General features: G+C 31.4%; 1 protein-coding gene across 6 annotated transcripts in view; it reads right to left on the bottom strand.

The window, feature by feature from the left end:
- The window catches only part of LOC129952835 (glycine receptor subunit alpha-2), a 69,075-nt gene extending 60,123 nt beyond the window's left edge, over positions 1 to 8,952 (bottom strand). The window contains exons 1-2 of one of the 6 annotated variants that reach the window (XM_056065687.1): positions 8,568 to 8,952; positions 2,525 to 2,982 (exon numbers count right to left, since the gene is read on the bottom strand). In XM_056065687.1, the coding sequence (XP_055921662.1) occupies positions 2,525 to 2,589 (65 nt within the window). In that variant the 5' untranslated portion in view covers positions 2,590 to 2,982; positions 8,568 to 8,952. Of the gene's footprint in view, positions 1 to 2,524; positions 3,659 to 8,202; positions 8,531 to 8,567 lie in introns of those variants that run through there. The other 5 variants (XM_056065686.1, XM_056065688.1, XM_056065689.1 and 2 more) reach the window with 5 other exon arrangements.
- Positions 8,953 to 13,372: the final 4,420 nt, after the last annotated feature.

Here is a 13,372-nt window from a genome sequence, read left to right as displayed (position 1 = left end):
TGGACCTTTTTTGATACATCATCTTAAGAATTTGAGCTTTTTTTACATTTATCTTTTTTAGAACATTTTAGATAATCCTTTCATCCGACATGAGATAAACTTGATATTTACATTAAGGCAAGGCGCCGCATAATTATAACACAACTGTTTGAATTGCTCTTCAATTGGGACAAATTCGGATTTTGCAAAAAAAAACGTTTACACATTTTACAGTTTCTACTAAGTATATTGATCGCTTATCACACTCAATGATAGAATACCGAAAAAAGAACTTTAATGACTTAACGGCAAATTCCTTGACCTAGTCTCTAAGACTCGGTTAATGATAAACTAGAAATCGGTTGAGTTCTAACTCATTTCTTCATTGTGTTCCCAAGTGTTAGAACTCTGATTTAGATCTCAGTTTGAGATAGGACTTCGATTTATTAGACCCTTAAATTTAGGGGGTCTAGGATCTTAAAACTCGACTTAACAATATTTTTATTTCTTTCCAACGCCTAATTTTTAGATGCATTCCGGTTTTGGATTAAATTTCATAACACAAAGATTTGTATGTGCAATAGTAAAATATTTTTAGAAAATACATTAACATGGACGGTTTGTCAAAAAGTCATTATAAATGGGAGCTTTATAATGTAAAATTTTGTGAACGCTTACAGTTTCATAAAGTATAGAATGTCCCAATTAAACTATTTCATTTTCTTGTGCTTTATTTTAGTTTTATACATATTAGAGTTTATAATGACCATGACAATTAAGTCTGCAAAAATAAACACAAGAGGTATTTAAATTATGTTAAGATCCAATCTAGGATAATCATTATTCCTATGGACAACATGACCAGATAAAAGTGTAGATAAATCTGTTTATAAAAGACAAGACGCCCGTTCGGCATTCAGCCCAATTCTGCTATTCATCTGGGGAAATTTCACTTAACATTATTCTGCTATTTATTCGAATTGAATCTTTGTAAGTCGGTAACGTCGGTAATACTGCGCGGTATTCTTCTATTCACGTGAAAGCATTCATTCCATACAATTCAGATCCGCATATAAAATGCAGCGGATTTTTCATTTCATGTCTAGTTTGTTAATTTTTGTAAGCAAAATGTAAGTGAATACTAAATTATTGCTTAATTTAGAATATTATCTTATAAATAAAAGAATATTAACATTTTAAGGGGAAGGAGGATACTTTTTAACATATCTCCGAAGCTCTCTGTTTGAGGATTCTCTTATTCCTCTGCTTCCAATTGGAATAAAAAGTCCAATACTGCCCATTTCCAAAAATTACACAAATTATTCTGTTTAGGTGGATTGATTAAACTTAATTTTTGTATGAACCAAAACAATTTATCAAAAATACTCAACATTACATGAACAGCTGTTTATTTGAATGTCAAATTGGTTAAGGATAATGTAGTTCACCCGATGGATAGCAGAATGCAAATGCAGTGTGCAAGCGAATCGAATGGGTGCATCGAATAAACGATCCACGTGAATAGCAGAATAGGGCTTATTATGTTCATCTGTAAAAATATTAAAAATACCAAAGTTGGATTTATTATTTCAAAAATAAAATTTTGAGCTGAATCTACTGAACACACGATTTCTCGAACCTTTTTAATATGATACATTTTATTATGTAAATTGCTTGCTTCATATGATATTTAAGAGATGATGTACCCGTGGAGTGATGGTTAGTGCGTAGGGTTCCCATATCAGAGGCCCTGATTGACCAAACCCTGATACCCCAAATTGTAATTCTTGTCATGAAAATTGTTTTTTTTTTTTTTTTTTTTTTTAAATTAGCCGTTCGGATTCGGCATACAAATATTAGATCTCTTCCATCCCTGACACAACTCACACAGAGGAATGGTTGAGAGTTTAAAGTCACTAGACCCTGGTTGTTCAAGTTCACTGAACTACGTTACTAATTTTGTTTTAAATATCGTTGATTATAAAATTTGTATTAATAAACTGAACGATGTAGCTTTTATCAGCTGTTACCGCCATAAATTTTGAAATAATCTACTATAACAAATTATCAAAAATAAAGCCACCATATATTTTGATATAATTTGATATAATCTTAAATACAAAATTTTAACCAAGAGATTCATAATTTCTACTCTATTAAGAATTTGAACCAAAAGTTTTTTCAAAATAAGGGAAACATCTAATTTACAACTGGTTTTTCATTGTTGACAAGGCTCCAAAATCTTCTTGAGCCATGAGATCGTCCACTTCCAACTGAAGTGGACTCACATAACATCAGCTAAGTCTCGACGACCATTTATTTTATAAGAGATAAATAATTGAACTTATGCTACGCACTGATTTCCTCTCCCAAACTAAAGTACGAGTATGTACAACTTCGGTAGCTAGTTCCGTTTTTGATTTCGAGCTAGGATACAAACAAAAATTGAAACTCAGCATTTGTTTTTCGGTTCTTAATTGTTTTAAATTTTTATAATTTAATAGTCAATTTTAAATTAATGTACATACATATATATATAACTTACCAAAGCAACGTAATTCCTAATCCAATTATTGATGCTGCTGGTGAGTTGATGTATTTCCTCAACATTATGAAATTAAAATCATCTCTTTTTATACATAATTATTCTATTCATCACTTTCCGTTGTGGTTATTTTTTAAACTAAACCTTTTTCTTTTTATTTTTTTAAATTGAAATACATAAAAATAAGGCACTTTTAAAAAAAATCAACATTATTTATTATTTGCAGTAAAAAACACACTTTGCTTTGGCTCACTAATATTAAGTCGCAACAAATCGCTTTAAATATTTTTTATCACAAATTACAAGACTTGTCGTAATTGAGTCTTTATCGTAGTAAAATTAAGTTGTCCGCTTAGCTGTATACCTATACTAAGAAATGTAATAAGTTTTAATCACTTTATTTCCTCTCTTTAAACAGTTAACCGTGCGCGCGTATACTAAGTTTAATGTTTAATTCTCTTCAATGGCAAAAATATTCATTCAAATTACTTAAGTGGTGAAAAAATAACGAACATTAACTTTTTGAATACAAACAAATTCAGATTTGTTCAGGTATTTGTTTTCAATATTTTAGACCACTGCTTTCTTTGTGATAGATATCCGCGAGAACTTGGTTAGATACTTTAAAATGTATGGTTAAACTGCAGTAAAGGGCTGGCTGCAGCACAGTTTGCAGCTTTATATTTTTAAATATTTTTGAGTGGTTGCAAGTTGTAGATTTTCAGCCACAACAAGTGTGACAATTGAATCGCGTGCCTATCTCACTTGAAAGTATTTAGCCGAATGGGATTCATTTCTAATGGGCATACTTAAGTGACATCTATTCATGCGGTCATGCTAGAGTCAAATTCAGTGTGGGGTTAGCTTTAGTTGAACGAAGGAATGAATGTGTGCGGATTTTCAAAGTGTGCCTGACTGACTGACTGACTGCAACAACAACAATGAAAATGTTGTACTGAACTTAAAACTTCCTCATTATTCCAATATGTCGTGTGCGGATGATGACGAATAGACGGACAAACGGATAGATAATTGTGAAACAAAACTAGCCCGGTTTTGCGGTGATAGTATCGGAAGTATATCTATTGCAACTCATAGGTATGACTTCTGTTAACTTTTAGTTTAGTCGCTTAATTTAGTTTACACTGACTTAAAGAAGTGTTGACACTGTAGCTGCAATTTTTTTTATTGATGAAGGAAAATATTCCTTTAGCAATTTTTTTAATTTAAAACTTGTAACACTTATATGATTTAATACAGAAATTTTATTATTTGTCAGTAATTGACTAGCTCGGTTGCTTTGGATAAGTTAAGGTATAGCTGTTTTTTGTAATTATGTATATTTCGTACAAATTTTCTTTACTAGCTCTCTTTTCCAGTTCAGCCATAAAAATAAGAAAAGAGAGATGTATCCCTTGAAAGTTCAAATTTGTTTTTATATGGAAATTTTGTAAATCTTCTATCTTAGAAAATATAGAAATTGAGTTTTAAAAACATGGTTCTTGTACTCAGTGAGAATTACACAGAACAGGGGTCGTAGCTATGTATCTCTAGAACTTCACGAATTCCGTAAAAATTCTTTAAAGCCTTAAATACATTTTGGTGTGTTGACACACCTTCTGTGTCACGTTTAAAAAAAAAGACTTAAATCTCAAGATCTCGGTGCAAATGTGAAAAAAACAGGAAACATATATAGTTAAACTGCGGATTGTGACTGCAAAATATTTAAGATTATTTTAGTGAATTGTTAAAAATTGTAATGCATGTTTTGTTTTGTTTTTATTATGAACAAAGCTTTAACTTGTTTAATTATTAAAGATGGCGGCCTAAAGGGCCATGCACATGAGAGCGAACAACGAATAACCGAATGGACGAACAAACGTGATTTTACACATTTTAAAAAGTCAATTTCAAACAAAAACTCATTTAAATTATGAAAACCCAATTGACACTTATGTTAGGATAGTAAAATTTGCATTTTGTTCTCTTAAATAAGACAATTTTGTAAAAACAATTTGGTAGTAACGAATTGCAGTGGGGTTGCGACGAACTGTCAAACTCTACCCGCGTTCCACATACCATTCACACTGCAACGAATAAATTGTTCGCGCTCAACTTAACCTCAAAATTATACCACTCTTGTTTTTTTTTTTGTGTGAAAGATCATGGCTGGAAAAAAGGGTAATTATACATTGACAGTTCGCCGCTGTCTGCGAATAGAAATAAAGCTCATGTGAAAGAAAAGTCTAAAGTCACAGTTCGCAGTTCGTAGCTCATGTGCAAAATGCTTTAAAAGTGACAGTTTTGATTGTGACATAATGAGCATTTATATTTAAATGCCTTAATGGAAAGCCCTAAATAATGCGACAAAATGTTCATTTTAAAAAAAAGTCTGAAAACTTTTTATGAGCAGTGCAAGCAATTTGCTGCACAGTGTGCAAAGTCAACCATAGTAATGATCTTGAATAAATAAACGAATTGTTGATGCAAAAAAAATTCCATCTTTTTCTATTCTCTTGCAATCTCAAGATCATGGCAAATGCGATTTCTTCAATGGCATATGAATGTACGACGAGATATGTTATGGAATTATAAAGTAAGTAAGCTGTCTTGTTTTTGTTGTTCTTCTTAATGAACGATTGCATTTTATACTCGTATACCGACAGATAAAGAGCAACAACAAATTACTTGAGATGATTAAATTATTGAATATCACATAATGATGTATCAATTAAGAAGAAAAATAGTAAATAGAAAGTATAAATTGATAAAATTTGTTCCGTAAATGAAAAATAAAACGATGTGGCTAAATGGTACGTTGTAATTTGTCCATCAATTCGATCAATTAGAAATTATAATATTGATGATAGAATATGGAAGATGGAACGAATATCAAAAAGCTACATTAAGTTTGTTGGATTCATATTATATAAATCATGTTGTACTAAGCCAACTGAATTGTTACTCAAGGTTTTTCTCTTAACGGACTTAAAATTCGATTTGTATTAAAATGGAATGATAAGCAGGTATTGTTTTATATCCGTTTAAAACCTTTCCAATCATCATCATGTTCAGAATTCCTCTTTATATAATATTCTTTTAACCTTAAGATCGTAAATTTAACTTTATAATTAAAATAAACTTATAATAATTAAAGAAATTGGAGCGTTTTCATAAAGAATTATTAAAGTCGTTATTTCTTGATCTATAGTTTAAGGCTCGTTGATTAAATAAACACAACTCTTATTTATAGTCAATTTTCCTGATGTGTTTGGTAAAACCCCAGTTTAAGGTTGTATTCTACTACGATTATACTTTAAATGACAGGTCAAAGCAAAAAAATACTGTTATAATTTCAAACTTGTTATTTTGTGCTGTCATTCCTTAAATTGGATGTATAATATAATAATAATATTAAACAAAATTGTGACTGTTTCTTTAGCCCAACGATATCATTCCTAAAAATTCTTGTCGCTTAATTCAAAGAATTGAACCATGTTTTGTATGTTTTTCTTTTTCATGGTAGCATATTTTGCACATCACCAAATAACTCAAACTCTTTTTAAGAAATCCATATCTTCTTCAATTGCAGTATCAATCGACATTTTTTGCTTTTTCAGCTTTTCAATTCACAAACAAAAATAAAATATGACATTTGGCTGTGATAACAACAACTTAAACACAGCAATTGCTATGTTTATAGTTAAGCCACAGATTAAGCCCTAAACTTAGGGTAAAATTTATTTATAAATAGCCTAAACTCTGGATTTGATTAATAACAAGTTAGCAAGAGTTTAGCAAACATCTATTAATATGCCCCGTTATGTTTACGAAAATTCTGTCCTAAATTTATTATTTATTTGATTTGATTATTAGATCTTTTTATTGAAGAAAAACTATACAGCTGGATCGAATGTGTTCTTCTCATCATCTGAATCCTATTTGAGAACCTCGTACTAAATGGACATACCCTTTTTAAGAAACTATTATTTAAAACGTAAGTAAAACCGAATGTAAGCAAAGAATAAGCTATTGTTTTTTTTTGTTTTGATATTTTTATTTAACGAAGTGTGCACCGAATGTCAATGTTTTATAATTGCTCCCTTGTTGCTCTTATAACGTCTTGATAAATTAGTATTAATTTAAATTTAATAGAACGAGTGTTTGCTTTAAGTTTTGAAGAAACATTGTATTCGGTAACACATAGTACCTACTTTTAAGTATACCCATCGCGAAAGTGATGAAAATATATTTGTACTAGACACATACGGAACCTCTGTGGTATATTTATCTATATGAAACACTTGGCCTTGAATACAGTGAAAAGTTACATATTTCGTTAGTGTTTTTGCTTCAGAGATTTAATAATTAATTCGTTTATTGATGAAACAATTTTTTTTCGAAAAAGTTTGATAATATTGCAAAAATCAAAATTATTATATATTTTTATAATTATATTTGAAAAATATATGAAGAATGAAATATTTCCTTGACAAATTAAATCCAATACTTAAAACGTTAAATACGTAAAACGTTCGTGAATTAAAATTCATTCTCATTTAGTGCGTTTTTTTGGTATTCCATATATAGTACAGTGAGAAATTGCCAACAAAACGATCCGCAGTAGATATTGCTGTCGAATTTAATCATTTTTAAATCTTCTTGTGCGGTGGAAACACCAAAAAGATTTATTTAAGCTTAACCGAGATAAACCTTTGGTGGAAACATAGCAAAACTTAATTATCTTGTCTATTGTTTTCTCTTGCAAAATAAGCCCAGTTAGTCCATTTTCATTAACAAAACTAAATTATATCAACAGTAACAGGTTGATTTTGTTTCCCAATGGAAAACACATAATTCCAAATGCACAACTACTCAACGAACACATCCACAATGCAATATCAATCGTTACAACATTTGAGAAGGAAATCACTTAATATCCATTCGAGACTCGAATAAATGTCAAAAACCCATCTGTAGTAAGATTCTACTTTTAATGGTAGTATTCATACTGCGGATATTGTTTTTGTTATTCGTGTAAAATCCTAATATAGTATGGATAGATTTTCCAACAAAACACGGGTGTCATGCCTATTTCTCATTGTTCTGGGCCCTCGGGTAAAAGAACATGTCAACTTGTTGATCAATTGATTATCGATCAGATTGAAAATAGCCATCATAACACGTCTCATGATTCTAGATTGTTGCCCTTCTTAATTTTTCAGACCAAAAATCCATGGATATTCTTCAAATTCCTTATTTTTTGTCAAAAATAACATAGACTTCTCTCTAGCGACTAAACAATCTTAACATCGAAAGCTTCAGCTAAAAAGCTTAATATAATTCAGCCTTTCTTTTTTGTACACTTTGTATTGGCGAATTTGCATGTAATAAAAGAAGCGAGCCATGTTAAGATTAGCAGAAACAGGTTGAATCGTTGTTAAACATTTCCGGTCCAAGCTTCTGGTAAGTTTGGATAAACATAATTTCGTTGGCGTTTCTATCCCATTGAACTGTTATTTTCCAAAAACAAATGAAATTCTAAAACCAAAAAAAAAACAAAAATTCAAATATCGAAATGAAGTTAATCATCAAGATACGAGTAATGTAAATATCCAGATCTATGTAGGTCCGTATATAAAAAAAAATCAACCTCATCCAGCACTTTTGTAGTTTACTTTGCTCATTGAATCAAATAATATCGTATTTCTTAGAATTCCCAACAGACTATCCGCACAGCGTAAATCCTTTCTCAAATAAAAGAGACACTTTATCCTGAAACGAACTATGTAGTATAATGTGGGTTTCAATGCGATACAAATTTTCATATTTTATTGGCAATTTAATAATTCACTGCGCGAGACCATATGTTTGCGAGGCAATATCACAAATACTCTTGAGCTTAGCTCTATAATTAGCACAATACAATTATTTTTAATCCAAGATAACAATCAAAGAACACTTCTAACGACGATGTACATATGTATGTACTTATATTGGAGCGTATATAGAGGAAGACAAAACACGTTCCACACTGCAGTACCTGTCAGGCGGTATACATCGATTTGTGCTGCGGCTAAAAACCTAAGAATAACAAGGACGACGACGACGACGACAGCGATAGCGACGGCAACAAAACAACACAACGGTGGCGCGGCGCGGCGTCGGCGGCGGGCGGTCGGTGGCGGCAAAGACGATGTCGATGATTAAAAGCGAAGCAATCACAGCGCAGCTAATTTGTAAGCTATAAATATTGGTAAAAGGACAACGTGACAGGACAGGGTGTATTGCGTGAAAATCCTTCCGCCGTTCGAAAAGAACTAACTCAAAGTGGAAATTTGATTTTTTACTTTGCCGTTGAATATACAATTTCAAAAATATAAGCGAGCACTGCCAGCGCCACCAACTCTGACGATACGACACGATACTGGTACTGGTACACGAAGGAGAGTCTTCCCTTTTCATGCCTTCGTTAATTTCATACCACTGACATTCTGTTTCTGCTTCAGTCATGACGGGCGCGGGCCTGGCCTTTATTCATCATGGCTGTGACTGTATAAATAGTGGGGGAATTCTTAGTTTTGTATTTAAATTTCAGTTTTTTGTTTTTTGTTTTTATTTTTGCAACACATCTAAAGTTATGCTTGTATAAAGTGTGTGTATAGTATATACTTAGTTGTGGAGTAAGCCACCATAAACTATGCTTATCCTTTTTAGTCTTTAAGGTTTTGGAAGGGAAGGAGTCCTTTTATTTTACATCGTGTGATCTAGAGCTAGTTGCCTTTTTTGCTTATACTCGTATATATTTCGTCAACTGTCAAACGCCTTGAAAAACATACCATACCAACGCAAAGCTCCTACTTCAAAAATTCGTCAGAGTCTCCTGGCAATGGGTTAGAACTGGCTTTTGTTGCCTGTTATGGTCACCTTGACGTCAATAAAGCATTAAAATATATCGGACGTTGGTCGGTGGTCGGTGGTGTTGCAGGAAGAGTTGTCCAGCCGATATCAATAGTTTGTGGCCTGGTCGAGTAGAGTAGGTTTAGTTCGGGTATTTGCCTTTCATGCCTTCATAGGTCGTGTTTCAGCATTAGCGTAAGCACTATTCTATCTCAAGTAGTGTGGATGATTATTGATTGTTTGATGACATTTGCCTTATTGTGAATTATTATGGATTAACCAAATGTTATGAAACCTCTCCGTGGCATGAAGAATCAGAGTAGAAATCTATAGTCACATACAATCAGTAACATGCAATCCAATTGCAATGACTCAATCAATAATCCTGAAAGAGGCGCGGTGTGTTAGAGGGTAAATGATTTATTCCATCGGAATGTGTGAATGATTCTTTTGTGGGCTTAATAAAAACATCTAATACAGATTTTGTTTGTTAATAAAATATTGTTTCCATTAGGTTCAGTAGCTTGTGTACCTATTCATGTCACTATTTTGGTTGCATAATAGTAAAATTCAAATCGAAATTTTGAAAATTAGATATGGCTAAAGACCATCTACTCACAAAATATTACCAATTGGTTCGTATTTTTTTAACATCCCACAGAAAGTTATCTCTCGACGTTTCAAGGTCCTTAGAGTAAATAAAAGATTTTTAGAAAGATGTCTATGCGTGCTTGTGTACGTCCGTACGTTCGCGACGTTTTTCTGTCGTCCAAGAACAAGAAGAGGTATCTACTTCAAGTAAATGTTGTTATACAGATAATAATGTAGAAAGATGCAGAAATGGCTCTCAAGTAATTGCGTATGTGGTTTTCTTACCATAGCAGTTTACAAAAAAGGTGAAAATGTTGGTTAAACCTAAATATCTTACGAACCAAAAACGCTAAGAACTTGAATTAAATTTTATAAAATATATTGTAAATTGATACTAAGTAGTGTAATTTTTTTTATAAAAAATAAAACTTAAAAGAAAATTTAACAAAAGTTATAAAAAATTGATATTTGACTCAAATATCTTTTCAAAGATTTGAGGTAATGGTTTCCACCTAATTTTAACTTATAAAAAATATTATTTTCAACATTCGAAAAAATTTTGAGAAAAATCGAATTGACAGTTTTTTTCAAAAAATTAAAACCTTAACGAAAAAATGAATAAAAATTGGTAAAAATTGATTTTCGACCCAAAAATCTTTTCAAAAATTTGAGATATTGGCCTTAAACTACTTTTATCTTTTTAAATATATTGTTGTCATTATTCAGTAAAATTTTGAGAAAAATCTAATTGACAGTTTTTTTTACAAAAAATAAAAACCTAAAAAAAAAATTCTAAAACTTGGTAAAAATTTACTTTTGACTTAAATAGCTTTTCAAAAGTTATTAATAATGTCTTCAATTTTTTTTATTTCACAGAAAATATTGTTTTAGATATTCATTGTTTTTTTTTTTTTTATAAAAATTCAACGATACGTTTTTTTTATAAAAAAGTAAAATCTTGATGTTCAGTTCTTGATATCTTTCAAATTAATTTCATTCACCCAAATTGTAAATATTTTTGAAATACTACTAAAATTGGTTAAAATTTGTTTTCGACTAAAACTATTTAAGAAAACTAGATTTTCAAACTAATGAAAATACAAAAGTATATAATAAAAGTCGATAGCGAAATTGTTAATGAATATTTTTGTTATCACATGTCAACTTCTGTAGGCATAAAGATCCTTATCATAATGTAGTTTAAAGCATGGAGGTAAATATGTTTACAGAATAAAATTGCTTTTATTGAGAAGGAAGATCAATCTTACCAACTCTTATCCTCTTATCTTAAAAAAGAGGCTATGATGCGACCCACACTGAAAACCAATTTTTACCAATTTTAGTAGCATTTCTTAAAAGTTTCTATTTCTTATATAGACAAATACAAATTGGATGAATGAAATCAATTTGACAGATATCGAGAACCGAACATCAATTTATACCAAATTCGTTAAAAATGTTTTGAAGATTTTATTTTTTTATGAAGCAACGGACAATTGGATTTTTATAAAAAATTTACTGAATGTCGAAAACAATATTTTCTGTGAGACAAAATATGTTTGAAGACAATATTTTTTATTTTTGAAAAGATATTTGAGTCGAAAGTAAATTTTTACCAAGTTTTAGTATTGTTTTGTCTAGATTTTTGTTTTTTGTAAAAAACAGTCAATTCGAAAGACAAAACATTTTCCGAATGCTGAAAACAATATTTAATCAGTGAATCTATCTGGTTGGTATATATCACGACATTTAAGCTATGGAAATATGAAACACTTACTTACTTACTTAAGTTGGCGCTACAATCCGGGGCCTGGGACTCAACCAACATGCCTCTTCAGCCAGCTCGGTCCCTAGCTAGCTGTCTCTACTTTCGCACACCAAATTGGTTGAGGTCTTCACCCACCTGAGTGCGCCACCTGAGTCTAGATCTTCCCCTACTGCGCCATCCCTCCGGATTGAATTCGAAGACTTTTCGGGCTGGAGAGTTGATATCTATTCGCTCTACATGATCTGGCATTCTGCTAACTAGGTCAGTGTCGCTGTACAGCCCGTACAGTTAGTCGTTATATCTTCTCCTCCATTCTCCATCGATGCATACTGGACCAAAAATCACCCGAGGAATGTTTCTCTCGAAGCATCCTAAGACGCTCTCACCTTTCTTTGACGGGGTCCAGGCCTAAGCACCATAAATGAGAACCGGGATGATGAGTGTCTTATAGATGGTGATTTTAGATGCTTGATTGAGGACTTTACTTCTCAATTGCCTTCTAAGTCCAAAGAAGCAGCGATTTGCAAGAGTTATTCTTCGTTTGATTTCAGCGCTGGTGTCGTTGTCTGTGTTTATAGCGGTGCCTAGGTAGACAAAGTAATTAACTACCTAGAAGCAATGCTCAAAACGCTCCACTGACATCACGCTTGGATCATCCAATTATGTCAATATCATCTGCGTATCCGTGAATGGACCTATGGAAGATTGTCCCTCTAGTGTTGACGTGTGAGCCCTGCAATATGTTAAAAAAACCGAGATCTTTTCCGACCTTGATAGAGCAGCGCGTGCATTCTCCATCGCCATTCTGCAAATATGGATCAAATAAAAATAAAATGCACGACTGGGTCGCACAAACTTGCTCCTGTATGCAGAGAGTCTGTTTAAAAAAAGTACCTACATAAGATTTAAAAATATACCTGTAAAATAAGTTTGTCTTTTAAGATGTAAATGCCATTTGAAGTGTCAAAAAAACCTCCATTTTTCAATTTTTTTTTTGAAAATGGTTTTATTTAAATTCATTTTTTATATATACAAATTTTCCATTTTTTCTTATAAATATTTTTGCTATACAGTTGTTCAGTGACTGTAAATATACATTTTAGATTTGAATTTCGTAAAAAAATGGAGATCCTTTTTTGAGATATCGGATTTTGAAAACAAAGAAAAAAACAATATTTTTTTCAAAAATCCAAAAAAAAATATATATTTTGAACGTCAAATATTGAAATCGGTTCATTATTTTCTGAGAATTATAAAAACAAAATTAAGGTTCTACGAGCGGTACCCTTACGGAGCAATACAAAAACACATTTTTAACTAAAAGACGCCAAGTTAAAAAAAAAAAAACAAAATTAGGGAAAATATAATACTAATCAAAAATTAAGACAGTATTGATATGGGGTAAATTTTCCTTAACTTGTACTAATTATTTATTCTTTTATATAGGGGAAGGCTAGTAAAATATGTGTGAAACAACCTTATTCTTAAACAATAATATTTTACAATCATGTATACGAAGGAACCAAGATAATACTTTTTGATAGAAATTAAAACGGATTGTTGATTAAATATATCATATTCTTTAATCC

This window comes from Eupeodes corollae, chromosome 3 (genome assembly GCF_945859685.1).
Source record: "Eupeodes corollae chromosome 3, idEupCoro1.1, whole genome shotgun sequence".
Taxonomy (NCBI): domain Eukaryota; kingdom Metazoa; phylum Arthropoda; class Insecta; order Diptera; family Syrphidae; genus Eupeodes; species Eupeodes corollae.
The sequence above is the reverse complement of the archived record's forward strand: the minus strand, read 5'-3'. Positions and strand labels throughout refer to the sequence as shown.